The sequence below is a fragment of the Heterodontus francisci genome, chromosome 9, assembly GCF_036365525.1.
Source record: "Heterodontus francisci isolate sHetFra1 chromosome 9, sHetFra1.hap1, whole genome shotgun sequence".
Taxonomy (NCBI): domain Eukaryota; kingdom Metazoa; phylum Chordata; class Chondrichthyes; order Heterodontiformes; family Heterodontidae; genus Heterodontus; species Heterodontus francisci.
In genome coordinates this window covers 92,184,548-92,209,514 of record NC_090379.1, presented here as the reverse complement: position 1 = coordinate 92,209,514, position 24,967 = coordinate 92,184,548, and the positions used below count along the sequence as shown (strand labels likewise).

The window sequence follows — 24,967 nt, the reverse complement described above, 5'->3', positions numbered from 1 at the left end:
GCCCCATAGCTTTTCTTTTAGTAATAAGCCTAGGTCTTTGTTTGGACAATCTGAAACTAATTTGAAATAGATAACTGTCCAAAACCCTACAATATTCTCAATTAAGGATATGCTTGGGGTTGGTTTCATTTGTTAGAAGTATTTTTGGTTCACTTACCACAATCAAAAAGGCAAATGTAACATAAATTGGTTATTTTCTTTAAGGACCTTGTATGTGACACTCAACTTTCCAAAGATTTGTGAAACCACCAGATTTCAAATGCTGGGTTTAACTTGGTCTCTCTTTAAGTGTGTTGTGCGGATGCTTATAGGCCTGTTATGTGTGACCATTGTAACTGGCTCCTCCACTGAGTTCTGGCTCTCCACTCTGCTACGCACTGTAGCAGGGATATATAGCAACTAGTTATTTTAAACTTTATTAAAATAAAGAAGTGTAAAAAGAGTTAGAAGTGCAAGAAGGCTATTTAAAAAGTTAATTATACAGTTAGGAGACACTTGATATTTTACATTATTTTTTTCTCCACACACAGTGCTTAACTGGAATTGAAAACTTCTAGCTTGTCTTTACTTGACAAAGCCAGGAAAGGATGCTGACCAACACTCGCTCCAAATGAACCATTCATAAATGATCCAGTTCAACTGTGTGATTCTTTGCAGAGGAGGCCTGGGGTGTTGGCGTCAGTTGTGGAACCCTTCATTATTACCCAACTAAGGGTGGGTAACTCAGTTCAAACCAGCGAGTCAGCCAGTCTTTCCATTGACATTACACTGCTTCTTACATTGTCCTCATGGACTCTCAGGGGACTGTAATGAGTTCTTCAATGAGTTCTTTATGTTGTCTGATTCAACATAAATGAGATGCGTGGAGTCCAGTTGGTTGAAGATCTCAAACAGGTTTATTACAGCGAAACCCTTATGTACAGTACAGAGCTATTTACAGAACCTCCCTCTAGGTGTTACAGTTGTAGTGATTCTGGCTTCGAGTCTCATGACTACGTCCTGGTACTTGGCTCATTAGCATACTAAGATCTGAGAGGGACATCACTCCTAAAGGCAATCATGCAACAGGGACTATGATGACTGCAGCCCCATCAGTGACACCCGTAGCTCCTTTCTGGTACCAACGAAACCAACTTGACATATCATTAATGCAGACACTCCAAGTTTAACAGTAAAGTTCTAGCTGATCAAATTCTTTCCAAGTTTCTCCACAGAAAGGGTGAGAAAATTCAGACAGTTGGATTTGACTGCAAAAATTCACACTTTTGTCAAAAAGGCAATATATTGGCACCTCTGTGGTATGCATTCCCCAAATTCACCATAAATAGTGCATTTCCTACAAGTTGGGATGGGTAGGAGGAAATTCAATTAGCTATAAAAATTACTAAGGGGCAGGAAGTGACTGAGTACTTCATACTGAAAGTACTTTTTCCTCGACTTCTTTTTTCCTTTTATTAAATGCAACAAATGCAAATTGGAAAAAAGGATTCTCTGCCTTTGTTGTTCTTGAGCTTACTGACCATGATATGTATTAAACAGGAGACATTTCCATAACTGTACTGAAGATATAAATATAAGAGTTAAACATTATTTATATATTTTCAATGCTCCTTATCCCAATGCAAATAACAATGCTAAAATCTGATGCATCATTGACATCCCTGTCCCAATAATTTGGTTCCAAATTTTGGTAAAATTAATCTTGAAATGGGTTAATGTTTTGGTACCTTTGCAGTGGCACACAGAGCACCCTTTCTTATTTTGTTCATATCCTTCTGGGCAATATTTGTCACAGGTAAACGGTGGACACCTTACGCAGCGGCACATCTCACAACCGTGTTTGTTTCTCCTGAAAATAATTTCAAAAACAAAATTAGCAAATGTCAAGGGAGACTGACCTTATTCTGGAAATCTTCATGGTTCAGCTATACAGAAAGAAAGGCAGCCTCACCATATTTAAAAATATTTCAAAACACTTCATGATCAATAATTACACTTTTGAAATGCAGCAATTGCTGTTATGTTGACAAACTATTTTTCAATCAGTAAGATCCCACAAAGATCATGCTGCATATTTCTGCCATCTTGGTTGAAGGAGGACTGTTGGCCAGGAAAACACAGCATTTCTTTCAGTAGAGCCAGGAGATTTTTAATGTCCACCTAAATTGGCAGACAGGACCTTGGCTTAATAGCTCCTCTGAAGAACAGCACCTGTGACAAGGTTGAACTCGCTGGGCGTAATTTAATGGCCCCCCCCAGATGGACTGGGAGTTTGGGGGGTCCATAGAATTGTGACGGATGGTGGTGGGGGGTGGGCAGGGTGGAGAGGGCAGAGGGCCCGTCGTCTTTCCATCGCGCTGCGATTAAGTCGGGGGCGGGAAAGGCTGAATACGGCCTTCCTGCCAGAGGCCAATTGAGGCCTTTAAGTGGCCAATCAGTAGCCACCGTCACTGAAATTAAACCAGTGGCTGGGGGGGAGGTTATGGGAGTGCCTCTGCCATACAGGGAGGTCGCCCAGTAAAATAAGGCAGCCTCCCTGCGGGCTTGGGTGGGTGGGGGGCTTCCTCCGTTGGCAATCTGCTGGCAAAGGCCCCCCCTCTCGTAACAGACCCTCCATGCCCTCATCGCCTATCCTCCCCACCCCCACACCAGTCCCCGGGGCCTACCTGACTGGCCCCTGCCTCACTCGCCTTTGGTCCAGGGCTCCAGCGCTGGGCCTGATCCCAGGCCTCCTGTAGTACTGGCAATGGCCACCGCTCCCTCTGATTGGCCAGCAGCTCTTGGAGGCAGGATCCTGGCACCAGGCAGTTAATTGCCCGAGTGCTGGGGGGACTCTGAAAGGCCAAGGTGGGGTTCCCCTTGCCTTTTTGGTTGGGCGCCAGGAACCCCACTGGCACGACTAAATTCAACCCCCTCAGTATTATAATCTAGGCTGGTACTCAAGTGCACGATTAAATCCTGGCATGCGGCATCAAACTAACCTTGGGACCCAGAGGCAAAGTGTTATCAACAGGCAAGCTGGCATTCGTACAACAGCTTTTGTGGCAGTGCAATGTAATCTTTGCATATCAATATACTTTGTCAGTGAAGTCATGGTATTGACGTTGTACTGCATTTTATCAAGCAATGTTACAGCCCTTCGAGAACGTGGCCTCACACTCATGGTCCCTCTAAGCTGCGTGGCCATGCAGCAACCTGAAAGTTCCCACAAGCTGGCCCCTTTAAGTTACCGTGTTTGCGGCCCCAAAGGGCCTGTGCACTTAAACAAATCGCCTGCGTACTATATATAAAAAAATTAGAAGGTACGTTGCTCACGTTGCTTCACCTTCAAACTAGTTGCAGTATTATTGAAACTACTGTAAAGCAAACATGAAGAAAGGTTCATATTTTGTAAAGGACAACTCCTTTCTCATTTGGATACTGGTGAGTGAAGCATTTTTTATGTTTGTAACATCAGGTGGCTGATATTCTGGCCAGGAACAGACCGAATCTGAAAAACCAGTATAATCTGTGGGCAGTCACAGGCTCAGCAGGAGTCTGGGGTCTCTCAGTCACAGCTCATTTTGGCAAGTGGTCCTTGCTCGCCGGGGCCTCTCTGAAAGCAAAGGACGGGTTGGAGAAAACTTGGGGAAGTTCTGGGATGAGGACTGGGGTCCTATTGGAGGGTGAGGAAGTCTAGAGGAGGGGTGGAGGGTGGGCAGGGTAGGGTTTGGCTAGCTTTGTATAGAAGGGATGGTACTGCGGAGGGAGGGAGGCCGGGTGGTGGTAACAACCACCCCACGTTAAAAGAAAACACGCACAGGCATCTTCCAATCGCCAAAATGAAGTTTGGGTCCTGGAAGGCCAGGAATTTCATGGATAACCCCAACAGCGACAGGCCTGAGTGCCACACTGCTATCATAGCTTGGAAACTCAGGCACCTCGACATCGATATTGCCGTCCTAAGTGAGACATGGCGTGCAGGAGAGGGCCAACTGAAGGAGCAAGGCGGCGGATATGCCGTTTTCTCGAAGGGTCTCCCAGAAGAGGCACAACGCCTCAATGGGGTGGGCTTTGCCATCAAAAATGAACTTGTCTGGTGCCTCAGCGACTCCCCCGTGGAATAAGCAGCGCCTAATGATGGCCCGGCTCACACTAACAAGAAACTAGCATGTCACTGTCATAAGTGCATATGCTCCTACTCTTGAGGCAACTGATGAGGCAAAGGAGGGAGCAATCCCTAGCCAGAGTCCCAGCAGACGACAAAGTGATCCCCCTTAGAGACTTCAAAGAGTCGGGAAGGACGGGAATCTCTGGAAGGAGGTGATTGGCATGGAAGGGAAAGCCACCTCTAATGGAGTCCTCCTCCTGCCAAAATGCCTTGTAAATGACCTAGTCATTAGAAAACCCTTTTTCTGCCAGTGAGACAAACCCAAGACCTCATGGCAACACCTGCAGTCCAGACACAGGCACCTACTCGACTAAGCCATCGAGCGAGGTACCGCAGAGATGTCCATATCACCCATTCCATGACAGGTACCGTACGACTGCAAGACCGACCACCACCTCATCCAATCTACCATCTCCATCAGCCTAACCCCCCCAAGCAGCGGAAGTAACAAGAGCAAAGCTGCAAGAAAATTAACATTCAAGGCCTCAACGATCTCGATAACGTGGCCCTTCTCAGTCAGCGCCTTGCTGCCAACCTCTCAACCACCAGGAGCTGCTGTGTGCCATTAGTGCCTGGTTGACCAGAGAGGCCACCATAATAAGGCATCGTACACCTCGAGGAACTTTGTAGGGAACACTGGAGGCAAATTCGAGATGTTGGAGGGAATGCACAAGCCTCCAAACTACTCAACTACCTGACCGTTCTAGCACCACCTGCCCCTCACGCGTTAGAGCCCACAGGTTACACACTGGATGCATCAGCCATCTCAGAACCCATCAAACAGGAGTGGAAGCAAGACATCATCAATCCCGAAGGACTGCCTAAGAAGATGATGGACTGCAGTGGACGTAAACAATGACAGTCCCCTTGTGCGGACTGCACGTTGAGGAGCTGCCACAATATTAAATGCAACAGCTCATTTAAATTGCAGGGGTGGACCTCCACCCACCAACCCGATGACTTGTTTGGGGGGGTGGGGGATCCATCCCTGGCAATGGCGTCAGTTGCATTTGCAAAGGCACCGACGCCTTTAAAGGGCTTTGAGCCCTATCGTTACATTTAAATATTTAAAGGAGAACGGATTTTTAAAAAGTAAATTAATTAACCTTGCCCCTCTCCCAGCACGCACCCCCCCCAACAACCATAGTTTTAATTCTTTGCCCTCTCCCCCCAAAATACTTATCTTGTGCACCTGTCCTTCACTCCTCAAAGTTCATGAACTTTAATCTTTACCCCTTCCCACCATCTCCTACACCAGTGAAATGACTGATGCAGTTCCCCACTCCCCTGAACTGAAAAACTTACCTGCTCCACCCACCCCAATAGCGTTCCACCTCGGATCCCCGGAGTGGGATCTGAAGGCACGAGAGTGCTGGCCACTGAAATCAATATCGCTCCAGCACAGACGACGGGAGCAGGTAGGCAATTTTTTCATTCATTTAAATTATTTTACATATGTAAATTTGGCTTCCGTTGCCAAACAGCAGGGGGGCTGCCACGAGGCCTTGCTGCTGACGACAATATCTGGCCAGGCCTTCCCGGCATCGAGGCCCGTGGTGGGCCTCGGCCAGAGGCATTTTCCCGCACCCCCACCCCGCCACGACCCCCGACGTCGTGAGGTCCGTAAAATTCAGCCTGATGTTTACAACACAGGGCTAGTTTTATCACTCAACAATCCTAATTCTGCAGTTCTCTCTGCAGATGACAATCTTAAACTGGAGGACAGAAACTGTAGAAATGAAATTTAAAAAAGGATTCATGTTGCATACTTAATTTTTGACATAAACCATTCAACAATCTCTGCATGGCAGGGTTGCCAACTCTGCAGTAACGAGCAGAACCTTCATTACCCAATTGGATGATTCTTAGCTTCAGTCAAACAGTCCTTTATCCCATCTCCAAAGTTCTATTAAGTAAAAGTATGCAATAAAAATGAAATTAAAGAAGTTTTTTTTTTCAATGTCCCAATGTTTTTTCTTCATGATTGCTTGCAGCAGTGCCCTGGAGGTCAATCTTTGTTTCCTAGAGACTGCAAGACAATCTTGGAGGGTTGACAACTCTGCTACATGGAGTTGAATGATGTTTGTGTATGTGTGTGGAGCATTTGAATAAATACTTGAAAATAATTTGGATATGCTATTAATAATCTTCTGATGAGAAAAAAAGAAAAATTGTGTTTCATTTTATTTACCCAATTTAAATTAGTTCATTGTGCAAAAATTGCAATAACTTCAATTGTGGTTGTTTTGAATAATGGGATAGATCTCGCTGCTTGAAAGAGTCAGAAAATGTTGAACCCTGATTATTCTATTAGAAGGATGTGACTGCACATTCTCGGTAACTTGGCAACTAACTGGCGAATGAGAAAAGGCTATGCAACTTGTTAATTGGCTCTGTGTTGATCTGCTATACTTACATATAACCATAGGGACAATGCTTGTTGCAGGAAAGTTTTCGGCATTTGTGTGGCTGTGGCCGACATTTGCAAATGCTGCACTCATCCAAATCCATCAGGAAACCACTGGGACAATCTAAGGAGCAATACGATGTCAAATCTGGACAGGGTTCCTCTGGAACAGAAAGACGTTATTTACTATCAGTCACAACTAAGTCTAAAATGTACTAATCAGGTTACAAGACAATAAACCTTTGATCAAAACGCCACTGTTTACTTCTTCAGTCTTGTTAGATATTTCCGTACCGTTTTCACTTGAGCAGCCAAGCTGCTCCCTGTCTCTTGCCTTTAAAATATGTGTGAAAGCAGCCTAGATGTATTCCAGGTAGCTGGCCCCTGGTCAATAGCTCCAGCTAATGGCAGGGGTCAGCCCATTACAAATCACAAGAACAAATCCACATCTTACCACTCTGCATTGGACACTAGTTGAGTTCCACCAAAAAAAAGAGTATCATTGCAACTCTAATTCCTTATTCACATCCACAGCTAATTTGTATTAGTGATTTATTTTTCAAACCACTTTAACACAAGCAAATTTAACTAATCAGGTTGAAAATATTTTGGTTATGATGAGTAGACTGTTCCTGAGAAATGAGTGTAGTATGAAACATCATGAGCACTACAATAAAGCTGTGTTCACTGAATGAGTAACAAACAGACCAACTCCTGTTCCATTTTAGTAATGAATCTCTTCCAGCTGTCGTCTGCAGACTGCTCGAATGTAGGCAACTTGTGTGTAGAGCATTTTGCTACTATGGACGCAGAAATCAGTAACAGTTGTTCTGCCCAGAACACTAGAAATTACAGATATGACTGGGAGCTGTGTCATGAATTGAACACAGCAAAGTATACCATAATGCTTATTTATTTATTTATTTATTTAGAGTTACAGCACTGAAACAGGCCCTTTGGCCCACCGAGTCTGTGCCGACCAAGAACCACCCATTTATACTAACCCTACAGTAAGCCCATATTCCCTACCACCTATCTGCACTAGGGGCAATTTACAATGGCCAATTTACCTATCACCTGCAAGTCTTTGGCAGTGGGAGGAAACCAGAGCACCCGGCGAAAACCCACACGGTCACAGGGAGAACTTGCAAACTCCACACAGGCACTACCCAGAATTGAACCCGGGTCCCTGGAGCTGTGAGGCTGCGGTGCTAACCACTGCGCCACTGTGCTGCCCCTATCATTCTGGAGTCTACAGCTATCCCCTTCACTATCAACTACATGGCCAATTTTTGTGTCATCTGATGCTTAATGTGTGAAGATGGTGTAATAACTCTCAAACAATGAGATGAGTGAATTTAAAAAATACAAATATTTAAACAGTATTGCATACTTTTGCAATGCAAGATTAAAGTACGTGTTTATTTATGTTTAGGCATGCTAGACTGATGGCAAGATTTTTCCTGTTCTTAAGACATGTAAATTTGTGTTACATAACAGGATATTGGCATGGGTTATGCCTCCTCTCTCCTCCGCTGAAAATCCTGGAATTATCCTTGATGTTCCCCACTCCTCAATCAGCCTCAGCACCCTTGGGAAGGGGCCACTCCCAACTGTCATCCAATAAGAGCTGCTGAAAGTGTTTATGCATGGATATGGCTATTGATATTGGATAAACTGGGAGTTTGATGGTAATGTGTGCCTGATCATATCCAAGTATCTGCGATCAGGACGAGGCTCCTTCATTTGGTTATTCTGGGAGGACACCCCTGCCACTATGGGTAGATCTGTGTGCCTGTCAGAATTCGTTAGGTGGACTGGGTGAGGTAATGCAGAAATAGGCAGTTACTAGTCTTAGTGGCCTAGATTTCTATCTCTATGATAAAGTTTACTTTGAGGGTCAAGGCTAGGACTCAGGCTGGGACATCCAGATGGTCCCCACCTATTCCACTGAGCAGGCTGGTACATCTAGTTCAACCGACGGTACTGACCAACTGAGGCAACCCAGGCTCAGCTGAGTAATTTCACTGTCACGGAATTCCCTTCCCCATGGCTAAGCCCCTTCTGATGTAAGGGGCCACGTTTGGAGAAGACAAGTGATTAACAAGAAAGGACAAAGTTAAAAAAATGGCAGACAAATGGAAACTTGGAGGCAAACACAGAAAAAGATATTCACAATGGTAATACTTCCTGGAAAGAGATAACAAAGACCATGCTAATGGCGAAGATTCCCAGCTGCTTGATGGATTTGTGTTAACCCTAGATTATAGCTTGTTAGTTTCCAGGAAAGATTTACCATCTGTGCTACTGTTATACTACTGACCTTTCTAAAATGTAAAGCCAGATTGTGCTGTGATATGCAGTACGGGTGGGGAAGTGCAACTTTCACTTTACATTTCAATTCTGTTTAATTTTGTAAAGTGTTAAAACATTTATGAAACATTTAAAACTACAGCTTCCTTGACAGGGAATTTCTATTCAAAGGCTTGAATAATTATGCAAAGCTAATAAAGAATGATCACTGGGAATTCCTTCATGGTTTCACCCACTCTGCCAGCATAACTCTGAAAATTTGGTAAATGGGTTTTCTGCCGAATCCCCACTGAAGTTACAGCAAACGAAGCACGAGAAGCCGAGGAAATTCCTGACAGGTTTGTTTTCTGTTGCAGTAGAAACACGTAGTGTCCTTCATTAGCTTCATTTCACTTGTTATCAATACAAAAACAGGTTAGGGTCAGGACTTCCCACTTTTGGGGAACTCTGGTGCACCTTCAGCAGGGTGGAATGCTGCCTGGCATGAGGAATATCCTGACCCCGCCGATTTTCTGGGATCAAGGTAATTTTGTAATTTTAACTGGGCTGCCCATCCTCTATCTGGAGGGATGGAGATTGGCTGTGGCAGGCTTCCGAGGCGTAATTTTCTGGCCCTTATAAAACCACTCTTTGCCATAAATTCCGATGCTGGACACCAGGGTCGAGCAATGTTCTTAAGTTGCAAAAGATGGGAAAGAGATCATATGAAGCATTTTCCATCATTTGTGGTTAATTATAATATACCTATTAATAGTTGGGGTGATGTATTATGCACCTCAGGTGACTGGTGAGTAATACCAGAAGCGAGGGGATGGGCAGATGGGAGCAGGGAGCTGGCAAACAGTTCCCAAAGAAATTTTCACTGCGTTTTGTGGGAGTTTTGCCAGGGAGCTTATAATTCTAAGCAGGTATAACATAATTGTATTAGAAGATTACATTTATGAGTCAGAGGCTCAGTACTTGGTAACTGAAACCTTACTGGCATTCTGACATGATTGGAACACTTACTAGGAAGGCACTGGCACATCAAACATCCTTTCTGATCTTGCACAAAACCATATGGGCAATCCTTCTCCGTCAAGGTACAGTTTATCAGCCTCTTGCATAATGTTGGGCTAACTGTTCCATAGCTTGGCTCTGTTGGAAAAGTGAAACAAAGAAAACTAGATTCCAAATGAATATTCACTATTGGTCCATATAGCTGCATAAATCAGAACATATACATCTTCAATACTGTACATTCACCAGGTTATCTGCCAGATATGCGATCAAGGCACTTTTAAGTGTTTGTTCTCAGGATGTGGGCGATGCTGGAAAACCGACATTTTTTTAACCCATCCCCAGATGTCCCCAGGTGCTATGGCTCTTCTCATTGAATCATTCCAGTCCCGTGGGTGACGGTGATCCCTCAATGGCATTGGTAGGAAATTCGAGGATTTTGATCCAGTGTCAAACATGAAGGAATATGTCCAAGTCATTATGGCCGTGGAGGTGATGGTGTTCCTATGATTTTGCTGCTGTAGCCCTTCTTGGAGTGACAGGTCACAAAGATGAGGTGAGAGTGACTGCCCTTGACATCATGGCAACACTTGACTGAGTATAGCATCAAGGAAACCTAGCAAAACTGGAGCCAATGGGAATCACGGGGAAAGCTCTCCTCTGGTTGGAGTCATACCTAGCACAAAGGAAGATGGTTGTGGTTGTTGGAGGTCAATCATCTCAGTCCCAGGACATCACTGCATGAGTTCCTCAGCATAGTGTCCTAGGCCCAATCATCTTCAGCTGCTTCATCAACGACCTTCCCTCCATCATAAGGTCAGAAAAGGGGATGTTCTCTGACGATTGCACAATGTGCAACTTCTCAGATACTGAAGCAGCCCATGTCCAGATGCAGCAAGACCTGGACAACATGCAGGCTTTGGCTGATAAGTGGCAAGTAACATTTGCGCCACACAAGTGTCAGGCAATGACCATCTCCAACAAGAGAGAATCTAACCATCTTCCCTGGATATTCAATGGCATTAACATCACTGAATCCTCCACTATCAACATCCTGGGGGTCACCATTGACCAGAAACAGAACTGGACAAGACACATAAATACGGCTACAAGAGCAGGTCAGAGGCTGGGAATTCTCAGCGAGTAATTTACTTCCCGACTCCCCAATGCCTATCCACCATCTACAATGCACAAGTCAGGAGTGTGATGGAATACACTCCACTTTCCTGGATAACTACGGCACCAATAACAGTCAAGACGCTCGACACCATCCAGGTCAAAGCAGCTCGCTTGGTTAGCACCATATCCACCGCCTTCAACATTCACTCCCTTCATCACTGACGCACGGTGGCAGCAGTGTGTACCAAATACAAGATGCAGTGCAGCAAATCACCAAGGCTCCTTCGACAGCACCTTCCAATCCTGTGACCTAGAAGGACAAAGGCAGCAGATGCATAGGAACACCACCACCTGCAAGTTCTCCTCCAAGCTACACACCATCCTAATTTGGAACTATATTGCCGTTCCTTCACTGTCATTGGGTCAAAATCCTGGAACTCCCTAACAGCACTGTGGGTGCACCTACACCCCAAGGAATGCAGCAGTTCAAGAAGGTAGCTCATCACTACCTCTTCAGGGCAATTAGGAATGGGCAATAAATGCTGGCCTAGCCAGCGACGCTCACATCCAATGAATGATAAAAAAAAAAAGAGGATGTACTGTTGAAGTATCTTGGTGAGTTGCTGCAGTACAACTTCATGATTATTATTTAAAGGTGAACTCCCCTTGGCTCCACTAAATGCACTTAATTTAAATAAATACTGGACAACATTCCACATCTACTATCCTTTGTGGGGGACGCTGACAGAAGCTCTGTACTTATCCCATTAAAACAAGGTACAAAAGTCTGTCCGGACAGCACCTGTGGCAACCTCTTTCACCCAGTTAACAAATTCATTAATCGGGCACTTGCTCGTTCCCCACATAGATAAAATGTATTTATAAACTGAAGCACCAGCTGTATTGCTATGTCAGTGTTCCTCCTCCTCCTTGTCCGTATGGCTATGCTTCAAATGAGTACCTAGTGATGTGGTAGGAAATCTATGGTTATTCTTCTGTACGTGCTGTTACAAATGTAGAAGCTGTCACAGGAAGAGTAATGTGCTTAATTATATTGTGCTTCCAAATCGCTACCTTAACAATTGGGTACATTTTCACTGGTCATTACTTTGAGTGAAAAAGGTACTTGTTCATATTAGCAGCTATAGGAAAATATAGCTGAATTCCAAGCCTGAATGACCTGCTGCAGTTACAGCAGCCTCCAAAGCCCTCGGTATTTAAATCTATGGCGGGGACAGTACCATGGCCCAGCGGTGGAGAGAATTCTGCTCTGTCTTAGTACTGATTGCACAGTGGCACCGTCAAGAGTTTTGGACCCTGTGTATTTCCAGTATTTGCAGATTGTTTCTTGTTAGTTCACTGTTCAATTCATGTACTCTTTTACTTCAATTTCATCAACACATTTGTGGACAATAGTATTTTTATCCTGTTTCCTCACTGGTAAATAAATTGTACAGGGAGAGGCCTCGAGAGATGGCCTGAGGTGTGTATTTTGGGGTTCACCTTTAGCATGCGGCTCTCTGGCCTTAGCTTCACATAGTGTAGGCGCAGCAGTGAATAACAGATTAGGAACCAGCTGTTCCATGAAAGGCAGCTGGGGATGAGCAAAAGGCTAGCTGTAAGGATGTTACAATAAGAACCATTTGTTATTGTTGATTATTTTAAGCTATTTTAAAATAATTACCTCCCAATTTCCAGGACACTTCCCAACTAGCTTTGACTCCATGCTCTTTTCACAAGAGGCCTTTTTGATTGGCTTCTTCACACTTACTCTCTTGTGGGAAAATAAAACAATCTGTGCTAATAATTCACCTTAAAAGTTGACTTTTTAAATGGCAAAATGTCTCTCCTACTGAACTCTATGGAAGTGGGGTTGTTCAGTCTGTAACTAGCAATTAAATTGAAGGAATGCTGGCCTATTTTGATAAGTCAATCTATGTCATTTGAAATCATGGTCGAGGACTATACAAAAAGAAATAAAGACAAAATGATACACATATGAAATTTAAAAAAAAAAACAGAAAATGCTAGAAATTCACAGGAGCTCAATTGAAATCTAAGAGAATGACCGGATAATGTTGTGGGTGAACTGCCATGGTCAGTTTTGGAGAGGTCTCTCTGTGGGACTGACTAAAAAGGTCTAAAGTTTAGACAAGCTAAGCACTTCAACAATAAAAGGCAGCTAGTGGACTTAACAGCCTGTAAATATATTTAAAATAAAGTGTTGTAAAGTACTGTATAATAAACAAAGGCCCTCTCAGTTAGAACTTACTAAAAGACTTTGGAAAGATAAACAACGAGTTTAACATAGAAGAGAAAGCAGCTGAATATAGCTAGGAGGAAAACCAAGGAAGGTGTCTTCAACTATCATAGGCTGAAAAATGGCCAAGATGATGAGCTGCTATCATTTCCTTTGGAGCTTAAAGAAAAACCCAAAGAAACTGAAAATTGAATTGAAACCCAAAGATGAAATTGGAAGGAGAGGAAGACTTGCATTTATATAGCACCTTTCATGACCACTAGACATTCCAAAGCACTTAACAGCCAATTAAGTACTTTAGTCACTGTTGTAATGTAGGAAACGAGACAGCCAATTTGTGCACAGCAAGCTCCCACAAACACCAATGTTATAATGACCAGATAATCTGTTTCTGTGATGTTGATTGAGGGATAAATATTGGCTAGGACATGGGGAGAACTCCCCTGCTCTTCTTCAAAATAGTGCCATGAATCTTTTACATCCACCTGAGAGGGCAGATGGGGGCTGGGTTTAATGTCTCATCTGAAAGATAGCACTTCCAACAGCACAGTGCTCCCTCAGTATTGAAGTGGAGTGTCAGCCTTGATTTTTGTGCTCAAGTCCTGGAATGGGAGTTGAACCCACAACCTTGTGACTTAAAGACAAAAGTGCTATCAACTGAGCCATGGCTGGCACTCATAGATGGAAAAAGGCATAAAAATAAATACTGCTGAACAGAGCTAAGGCAAAAATATAGAAACTGACACAAAAATAAACACGAGAGGGCCCAGCAAAAACAAACAAAATCCAAATGTAATGGACGCAAAATTAAGAAAGGACATCTTGACGTTAATACAAGTTTACATAACATATTCTGAAAAAATAGGGTGCACTTTGTAGTTCATTGCTACTTGTAACTTCAACAAAATAATTTTTGCACTTTAGACATCATTCAGTTAAAGTGGACATCATTTGGATGAATCATACTGGAACCAGTAAAACACTTGGAATTTTTTTTTTTTTATCAGGTTTCACTGAACAGACTTAGCTTTTTAATGAGCTTGATTTTAATGTTTTAAAAACACCTGGCTCAACATCACAAAACGTACTGTGTCAAAGACAGTTTGTAGATTAAAACATTTATGTTACACAACAAGCTTCGAGACTCCAATAAACCAGACTAATTTTAATTTGCCATCTGATTAAACAAGCAATTCATTTCATGCTTAATTAATTTTCTTCAGTTGGTCTGAACTGATGTTTGGCATAGTACAGAAAAATAACCAGCAACATTCAGTCAAGAAAATCATGCTTTGAAAAAGTCGGAGATCTGGCAAATGCTGCAGGAGTTCAAAACATAGTTCATATTTCTGGCATCAGAACTCAAGAAGAAACTGCTGTAGGTCAGGGAATTGCAGCTTCCTAACCACTGTGTAACATCTGCACCTTATGTTTATAGCACTTTGAACAAGGTAATTCAACCTATTGAACTGCGAACAAGCACAGTGATACAGCAAGGGAAAAGTTTCTTATCTGTAATTTATTATTAGCCTCGTGTGCAGTAAGTAATGTCAAATAACTACTGTTGGCCTGGTTGCCACACCATTCAAATGCTAACCTAACTGAATCAGACTGTTGTAATAATTTAAGCTGAGCTCTTTGTTGCCTAGCTACGACAGAACTATGTTTTTTGCAAAGAGTAGAGTTGCACTTTAAATGATAACTTCCAGTCATAGAATAGGATGATAGAAAGTTTACGGGGCAGAAAGAGGCCACTTGGCCTATTATGTCTGCGCCAGAAACTAATAGGGTTCAGAAGTCTCGACATTGCTACAAGGAAGAAGAATCAATATTCCATCCACAGTATTTGATGAGAATTGAAAATCTAGTATCCTCCAAACTTACTCCTTTCTTAAAAAATGTGAAGGCAAAAATACTCCATTTTTTAGAAGATTCACAAGGAACAATGGTACAGCAATCACAGCAGTTCTTTCCCTGGCATTTTAACATAGGAATTACTAGGTGAAAAAAGGATCAAGGTCCATCTAGTTCACCATCTACCATCTTGGTTGCTGTTGTTGTATTGTGATAAATTAGCTTGATAGTGAAGTGGTCTGAGTAGTTATGAACTTATATAAAAAAGGAACTATTTTCAAAAGCCTGTTTCCCAACCCTGCACATTACCAGTCAAGGTTTCACAATATTTGCAGAATTTCAATCAATATATTGCAAATAGTGATCTGGCACAAAATTTAAGCAACATTATGAAAACATATTTGGCTGAAGATTGGTCAATTTCGGAGGGAAGGGGAGGAAGGAAATGCTGTGGACAACATGGCAGAGCCTCAAAGAAATCACTTGTTACATCCTCCTGAATGCAGATCAAGGAAAAATGATCTGAAACAGTTCACTAACATAAAAAACATTATATGCACCTCTCTCTCTCTTTGGCCTCCTTGTCTTGACAGACAATGGGTAAGCGCCTGGAGGTGGTCAATGGTTTGTGAAGCAGCGCCTGGAGTGGCTATTAAGGCCAATTCTAGAATGACAGACGCTTCCACAGGTGCTACAGATAAAATTGGTTGTCGCGGCTGTTACACAGTTGGCTCTCCCCTTGCGCTTCTGTCTTTTTTCTTGCCAACTGCTAAGTCTCTTCGACTCGCCAAACTTTAGCCCCACCTTTATAGCTGCCCACCAGCTCTGGCGATCGCTGGCAACTGATTCCCACAACTTGTGATCAATGTCACAGGACTTCATATCGCATTTGCAGACGTCTTTAAAGCGGAGACATGGACGGCCGGTGAGTCTGATACCAGTGACGAGCTCGCTGTACAATACGTCCTTGGGGATCCAGCCATCTTCCATGCGGATCACATGGCCAAGCCATCTCAAGCGCCACTGGCTCAGTAGGGTGTATCTGCTGGGGATGTTGGCCACCTCAAGGACTTCTGTGTTGGAGATATGGTCCTGCCACCCGATGCCAAGGATTCTCTGGAGATAGCGAAGATGAAATGAATTGAGACGTCGCTCTTGGCTGACATACGGTGTCCAGGCTTCGCTGCCATAGAGCAAGGTACTGAGGACACAGGCTTGATACACTCGGACTTTTGTTCCGTGTCAGTGCGCCATTTTCCCACACTCTCTTGGCCAGTCTGAACATAGCAGTGGAAGCCTTTCTAATGCCCTTGTTGATTTCTGCATCGAGAGACAGGTTACTGGTGATAGTTGAGCCTAGGTAGATGAACTCTTGAACCACTTCCAGAGCGTGGTCACTGATGTTGATGGATGGAGCATTTCTGACGTCCTGTTCCATGATGTTCATTTTCTTGAGGCTGATGGTTGAGCCAAATTCGTTGCAGGCAGCCGCAATCCTGTCGATGAGTCTCTGCAGACACTCTTCCGTGTGAGATGTTAATGCAATATCGTCAGAAAAGAGGAGTTCCCTGATGAGGACTTTCCGTACTTTGGTCTTCGCTCTTAGACGGGCAAGGTTGAATAACCTGCCATCTGATCTTGTGTGGAGGAAAATTCCTTCTTCTGAAGACTTGAACACATGTGAGAGCAGCAGAGAGAAGAAGATCCCAAACAGTGTAGGTGCGAGAACACAGCCCTGTTTCACGCCACTCAGGATAGGAAAGGGGTCTGATGAGGCGCTGCTATGCTGAATTGTGCCTTTCATATTGTCATGGAATGAGGTGATGATACTTAGTAGCTTTGGTGGATATCCGATCTTTTCTAGTAGTCTGAAGAGACCACGTCTGCTGACCAGGTCAAAGGCTTTGGTGAGATCAATAAAAGCAACGTAGAGGGGCATCTGTTGTTCACAGCATTTCTCCTGTAGCTGGCGCAGGGAGGACAGCATGTCAATGGTGGATCTGCTTGAAAGCCACACTGTGCCTCAGGGTAGACACGCTCAGCCAGCTTCTGCAGCCTGTTTAAAGCGACTCGAACGAAGACTTTCCCCACTATGCTGAGCAGGGAGAGATTTCACGGAAGTTGTTGCAGTCACCGCGGTCACCCTTGTTCTTATAGAGGGTGATGATATTGGCATCGCGCATGTCCTGTGGTACTGCTCTCTCATCCCAGCACAGGCAAAGCAGTTCGTACAGTGCTGAAAGTATAGCAGGCTTGATTATTTCAGGGGTAATGCCGTCCTTCCCAGGGGCTTTTCCGCTGGCTAGAGAATCAATAGCATCACTGAGTTCCGGTTTTGTTGGCTGTACGTCCAGCTCATCCATGACTTGCAGAGACTGGGCTGCATTGAGGGCAGTCTCGGTGACATCATTTTCCTTGGAGTACAGTTCTAGGTAGTGCTCCACCCAGCGGTCCATTTGCTTGCATTGGTCAGTGATTGTATCCCCGGATTTAGATTTGAGGGGGGCGATCTTCCTGATGGTTGGCCCAAAAGCTCTCTTACTGCCATCATACACTCCATGATGTTTCCGGTGTTGGAGGCCAGCTGAATATGACTGCTTAGGTGTTGCCAATAATCATTTGCGCAGCGCCTGGCTGTTGTTTGTGCAGCGCTTCTGGCTACTTTAAGTGCTACGGATGTTAACTCGCTGGGGGCTTTCTTGTAGTTCAACAGTGCAATGCGCTTAGCGGCTATGACAGGTTCCAGCTCTTCAAAGTGAGATTGAAACCAGTCTGAATTCCGCTTCACATGTTTGCCAAAGGTGGTCATTGCTGAGTCATAGATGGCATCTCTGATGTGGGCCCACTTGGTCTCTGCATCCCCTGAAGGAGTGTTTTGAAGGGCTTTTTCAAGTGAATTTAGAAACTTATGTAACAGCTGTGGATGAGAAATTCTGTTAGTGTTGATGCGCGGGCGGCCCTTCTGCTTGGAGCAATGCAGCTTTTTTGGTTTGAGTCTAACCTTGCTGCACACCAGGGAGTGGTCAGCGAAGCAGTCTGCACTGTGGAAGCTGCGTGTGATTTGAACGCTGTTTAAAGAGGTTCGCCTTGTGACGATGAGGTCCAGCTGGTGCCAACGACGTGATCTTGGGTGCCTCCAAGAAACCTGGTGACAGGGTTTAGTATGAAAGAACGAGTTGGTGATGCAGAGGTTATGATAGGTTCACAACTCCAGCAGTCTCTGTCCATTCTCATTCATCCTTCCAATGCCATAGCGCCCAAGGCAGGAGGGCCATGAGTCATGGTCAGCCCCAACCTTGGCATAAAAGTCCCCCAGCAGGAATAGGTGTTCGGTATTGGGGATGCTACTAATGATATTATGATGTTCCTCGTGGAACTGGTCTTTAGCTTCAGGTGGGGAGCAGAGTGTTGGGGCATAGATGCTGAGCAGGTGTACTGGACCTGATCAGTCAGATGGACAGTATGCGTTTCGAGCCATTTGAGGGTGGCTCTATCATGCTGAGCAAGGTGTTTCTGATGGCGAAGCCCACTCCATGCTCTCTTGGTTCTTCAGGATCCCTACCCTGCCAGAAGGAGGTGTAGTCTTGCTCTCTTAGAGATCTGCTCGCAGGGAGGCATGTTTCCTGAAGTGCTGCAATGTCCACATAGAGTCTACTGAGCTCATTGTTAATGATGGCGGTCTTCCGAGAATCATTGATTTGTGTAAGGTCTTCTGATAGGCCAGGACACATAGTTCTGATGTTCCAGCTTGCAAAACGAAGGGCTGGTACCTTCTTTCCTTTTTTTGTCGTGTTGTTTGGTGCGGTGTTACAGTACACTTGTCGGGCAGTGACCCTGAGCTCCAAGCACCAAGCTTGAAGCAGATGGACTGTGGTGGGAACCTTACTGACCGGGGGCTGCCCGGTTTGAGGCGGGCAGTAGCTGTCCAGTGAGATGCGATGACCTCTCCCAACGACAAAGGCAACCCGTGGCGCTCAATCTCTACGCCAATTGAGCTGGACTTATAACCCGTAACTGCTGCCTTCCGTGTTGTTTTGGTCGCTGTGAGGCGACTGTGGAGTGACCTCTCCATGGTGCATGCCTGGTGGATGTATGGAGGTTATGAGTTGCCCAAGTGTCAAAATCCCCCTCTCGGCCTTCCTGGTGGGTCCAAAGGAGTGCAGAGCACAACGTTTGGCACTGGTATGGCTGCAGGAACTGCCAGAAACATGCCAAAGGTGACATGACTGCCTTCGGGGTTCCGCTCTGGATTTTCTGTTAAGGTTTACTCCCTTATCCTTGGTCTCTCCCGAGACGCCCACAAGGCAGTGAGGTTGTTAGGGCCCCTACTCAGGGATAGGTGGATGCCAGTGGGAGGAGGTGGGGGAAAGGGGGTGGAGGGGGGGGGAGGGGGTGTGAGAGGGAGTGGGAAGAGGTGGAGGGAAGGGGGTGCGAGGGGGAGCTGGGAAGGGGGCTGCAGGAGGGTAGGGGAGGGGGTGCATGGGAAGGGGGTGCGAGGGGGAGCTGGGAAGGGGGTGCGAGGGGGGAGCTGGGAAGAGGGTGCGAGGTGGGTGAGCAGGGAAGGGGGTGCGAGGTGGGTGAGCTGGGAGGGGGTGGGGGAAGGGGGTGCAGGTAATAAAACATTTCATCAGCTCCCACCATTGTCCACTAGTGATCCTCACTCACTCAGAGTGGCCTCCTCCCTGGAGCCCGGCATGGCCGCACCGCCCTTCACGCTCAACGCTCTGGACAATTATATGGCCTAACAGATGGAAATTTCAGTTTGCTAATTCTACAATGATGATGTCTCTTCTATTAGCAGCAATTCTCCAAATAGATACATCTCCATATTTTTGTCTGCTGTCCAGTTACTTGAACACACAAGGTTATCAGTCACACATTACCATTTCCACTAAGCACTTTCCAAACATGATTGTAACTAATATCATCTGGCAGCTTGTAACACTTATTGAGCCAATGTCATCAACTGCGCAACAAGTCCTAAAGGTCAATCAGAGCTTTGCTTTTGGACAACAAAACAATATGAATATTATGGTTTGTGTATCACTTCCTATTAGCTGATTCTGACAAATTCTTTATAAAGGGGTTTCAAAGAAAACCATATAACGTAGAACTGTTCATGAAATGTTGTTGCCTAAAATTAAAACACAAAAGCTGTTTTTAGCATTAGAATTCCATGCACGTTCACTGATTTATCAAATTACTTATCGTTGGACTTTCATTAATCTGCTTCACTTATTATTTATTTTTCTTGCATGAACTTAATTTTCATATTAGCACGGGTAAATATTGTTACTGAAGATGTAAGTGGGCATTTAGAATCTGATAGCATTTAAAACTATTTTAAGTTCAATTTTTAAAGCGATGTAGGGCAGGAGCTATAACCACCAATTCAGGGCATCCTCTTAATGCGGGGAAATGGAAAACCTTTCCCATTCACAGTCAGCTTCAAGCGCCTTCAAATTCAGTTGAAATATGGATGGATGAGATTCAAACACTCAACTTCACAAAAGTAAAACATCATTTCACCAGTTTAATCTTGCTATTTCCTGCACTACAAAATAATACTATCAATTTAATATACGGTAATGCTCATTTATTGATACAAAGAAACAAGGTATGCTCATTTATCAGTACAAAGAAAATGTACCAACCACACTTCACTTTGGATGCTTCCAGTCAGAGAGAGTGAGCAAGAAAAAAAGCGAAAGAAATAGAGAGTGCGAGCTGAAGCAAAACAGAGAACATTCATCTCTCTTCTGAATTCGATTCAAACCCAGGGGCAGGATTTTGCGTTTTGGGTTGGGAGCCTGATGTTGGGGTCAAATGGGGGTTCCAACCCCGCAACGTGTCGAGAACTGTCATCCTGCAGTCATTTTGCCCGAATTGGCCAATTAGTGGCTAGAGGGTGCGCTTATCATTTGGGTGGGCTCTTGAAGCTGGAGGGCCAATAGGAGGCCATCCAGCACATAAGAAGCTGCAGTCTGCAGTTGCAGGTAAGGGTGCGAGAAGGTGCCCTTTCAGCAACTTTAACAAATTTGAAATTAAAAATGGTTGCAGCTGCCGAGGCAGCAATGTGTAGGAGGAACCAATCCACAGGGTGGCCAGGTAGGTGGGGTGGGGGGCCACAAAGGCATCCTGGAGCGCTGGCCCCCACCCTGGTCTGCCGCATGGAGGCTGCCTCCAGGCAGCTGATGTGTTCCCGATGCCACGGGGGAACCGTAGGACAACTGGGAAATTCCAGTAGGTCTCTGATAATTTCCCATAATTGGTCTTCAAATGATCTTAATAAGCTACCCGCTGCTTGTGGGCGGGTAGCTATTTCACTCCCAAACCAGCCTCCAGCGAAATGGCTCGGGGGCAGGATGGTGCCAGCAAACTGGCAGAAAATCATACGCCTGCTCGCCTGCCTCCGATCTCGTCCCATATCAGGGTGAAAATCCTGTCCAGACTTCCAAAGGTGAAAGAACTATGTTCTAACTCTTTGCAACATCTAACTTTCAGAAGGTAAGCTTTTAAATGGATCAAACAGAAGCAAGGTGCATTTAAATTTAAGGTGGAAGACTGGATACAGATTGGATTTCATATAGATACAGATTTAGCAGTTGCTTTCAAATGAAAACTTGATAAAAACTGAATGAGAAAAAAATTGCAGGAACACGGGGAAAGAACAAGAACAATGGGATTGTTCTTCGAAAGAGCCGGCACAGATTCGATGGGCCCAATTAGTTTTTATTATTCATTCATGGAACGTGGGCAGCGCTGGCAAAGCCTGCATTTATTGCCCATCCCTGACTGAATCACTTTCTTAAACCACTACAGTCCAGGGAGAGGCTTCACTGAAAAGAGCAAAGAGAGGCGATCCTCTATCCTATCCTCTATCCTATTGGATCCTCTGTTCATTGGAACGAGCTCGTTCAAGAAAATCAAGTGTGACATCACAGGCTAGCAGGCAGGAGATTGTTTGGAGAAGAAGCTACCTGTTTGGTGAGCAACTGGTAAGTGATTAAGGTCTATTCTAATCCTAAAATTTAAAATAATAAAGGAACTAGTGGTAAGCTTAATAAAATATATAAAAAAGGAAAAAAAAATTGAATGAAATAATTAAGTAGTTAATTAAAACACATTAAGGATGGCAGAACAGGTGATGTGTCACGGCTGCAGCATGTGGGAGCTCCTGGATGCCAGTATGATCCAGGGCAAACTTGTCTGCAGTACGTGTTTGCGGATCGAAGAGCTTCTGCTCAGAGTCATTGAACTTGAGTCCGAGCTGTAGACACTGCGACACATCAGGCAGCGGGAAAGTTATCTAGACACTTTGTACTAGGAGATGGTCACACCCATTAGGATAGGGTCATCTGATTTGGTCAGTGGTCAGGGACAGGAGAGTGTGGCAGGTAAGGGGACCCAGAGGGCAGGAGTGCAGGAGTCTCAGCATTTGCGATTGTCCAACAGGTTGGAGGTTTTTTCAGTTTGTTTGGATGAGAGTGGGGGCTGCAGGGTGGACGAGCAATTTGGCCAGGGCACCATGGCACAGGAAGCCATTCAAGTGGAGGAAGAAAAAAGGAATGTAGTGGTGGTAGGGGACAGTATAGTTATGGGGATTGACACTGTTCTCTGCAGCTAAGAGCAAGAGTCGAGACGGCTGTCTTGCCTGCCCAGTGCCAGGGTTCTGGATATCTGCTCAGGGCTGGAGAGGAACTTAAAGTGGGAGGGGGAGGATCCAGTCATTGTGGTCCATGTAGGTACCAACGACATAGGTAGGACAAGGAAAGAGGTTCTGCGTAGCCAGTATGAGGAGCTAGGCATCTAGAAGTAGAACCTCAAAGGTAATAATCTCTGGATTATTACCTGAGCCTCGTGCAAATTGGCATATGGCAAATAAGATTAGAGAAATTAATGTGTGACTCAAAGATTGGTGTGGTAGAAGTGGGTTCCAGTTCATGGAGCACTGGCACTAGTACTGGGGAAAATGGTGGCTGTACCGTTGGGAAGGTGTACACCTGAACCGTGCTGGGACCAGTGCTCTAGCAAGCTGCATAACTAGGAAAGTAGAGAGAGTTTTAAACTGAATAGTAGGGGCAAGGGATCAAATTTGGGAAGATATGGTAAATCAAGGAGTAGAGACAAGGCAAGAGAGAAAGGTATTAATATGGGAAATGATAAACAGACTGTAACAGGAAGGGATAGAGTATACAAATCTAAGAGTAAATCAACAGATAAGACTAGATGTTACAAAAATAAGAGGACAAAACTAAAGGCTCTGTCGCATTTGAAACAAAACAGGTGAACTGACAGCGCAAATAGAAATAAATAAGTATGATATGATAGCCATTACAGAGACATGGCTGCAGGTTGACATAGATTGGGACCTGAATATTGAAGAGTACATGGCATTTAGGAAGGACAGGAAGCTAGGAAAAAGTGGAGGGGTAGCTCTATTAATTAATGATAGTATTAGCACAATAGAGAGGGATGACCTAAGTTCAGGAGACCAGGATGTAGAAGCAGCTTGGGTAGAGATGAGAAATCATAAAGGCAAGAAGTCACTTGTGGGAGTGGTGTACAGGCCACCTAACATTAACCATACTGTAGGACGGAGTATAAAGGAAGAAATAATGACAGCTTGTCAGAAAGGTACAGCGATAATTATGGGGGATTTTAACCTACATATAGACTGGAAAAATCAGATGGGCAGAGGTAACCTAGATGAGGAGTACATAGAACATTTTCGGGATAATTTCTTGGAACAGTACGTTCTAGAGCCATCCAGAGTGCAGGCTATACTAGACCTGGTATTGTGCATCGAGATAGGATTAATTAATGACCTCATAGTTAAGGCGCCCCGAGGTAGCAGCCATCATAATATGATTGAATTTTACATTCAGTTTGAGGGAGAGAAGAGTGGGTCCAAGACTAGTACGTCAAACTTAAATAAGGGTAATTATGAGGGCATGAAAGAAGAGCTAGCTAAAGTGAATTAGAATTAGAATTAGAATATTACAGCGCAGTACAGGCCCTTCGGCCCTCGATGTTGCGCCGATCATCTGACCTACACTATTCCATTTACATCCATATGTCTATCCAATGACCACTTAAATGCCCTTAAAGTTGGCGAGTCTACTACTGTTGCAGGCAGGGCGTTCCACGCCCCTACTACTCTCTGCGTAAAGAAACTACCTCTGACATCTGTCCTATATCTTTCACCCCTCAACTTAAAGCTATGTCCCCTCGTGTTTGCCATCCTCATCCGAGGAAAAAGACTCTCACTATCCACCCTATCTAACCCTCTGATTATCTTGTATGTCTCTATTAAGTCACCTCTCCTCCTCCTTCTCTCTAACGAAAACAACCCCAAGTCCCTCAGCCTTTCCTCGTAAGACCTTCCTTCCATACCAGGCAACATCCTAGTAAATCTCCTCTGCACCCTTTCCAAAGCTTCGACATCCTTCCTATAATGCGGTGACCAGAACTGCACGCAATACTCCAGGTGCGGCCTCACCAGAGTTTTGTACAGCTGCATCATGACCCCGTGGCTCTGAAACTCGATCCCCCTACTAATAAAGGCTAACACACCATATGCCTTCTTAACAGCCCTATTAACCTGGGTAGCAACTTTCAGGGATTTATGTACCTGGATACCAAGATCTCTCTGCTCATCTACACTACCAAGAATCTTCCCATTAGCCCAGTACTCTGCATTGCTGTTACTCCTTCCAAAGTGAATCACCTCACACTTCTCCGCATTGGCAAATCAGGTTCAGGGACAGGTCAATAGAGATGCAGTGGCAGACATTTAAGGGGATATTTCAGCATACATAGAATAGATACATTTCAACGAGAAAGAAAAATTCCAAGAGTGGGA

General features: G+C 44.6%; 1 protein-coding gene across 3 annotated transcripts in view; it reads right to left on the bottom strand.

Annotated features, from left to right (window-relative positions):
* LOC137373908 (cysteine-rich motor neuron 1 protein-like) overlaps positions 1 to 24,967 on the bottom strand; it is a 359,636-nt gene that overhangs the window by 41,607 nt on the left and 293,062 nt on the right. For all 3 annotated transcript variants that reach the window (XM_068039487.1, XM_068039489.1, XM_068039490.1), the window contains 3 exons: positions 9,879 to 10,007; positions 6,567 to 6,720; positions 1,728 to 1,849 (listed from right to left, as the gene is read on the bottom strand). In XM_068039487.1, the coding sequence (XP_067895588.1) occupies positions 1,728 to 1,849; positions 6,567 to 6,720; positions 9,879 to 10,007 (405 nt within the window). The remainder of the gene's footprint in view (positions 1 to 1,727; positions 1,850 to 6,566; positions 6,721 to 9,878; positions 10,008 to 24,967) is intronic.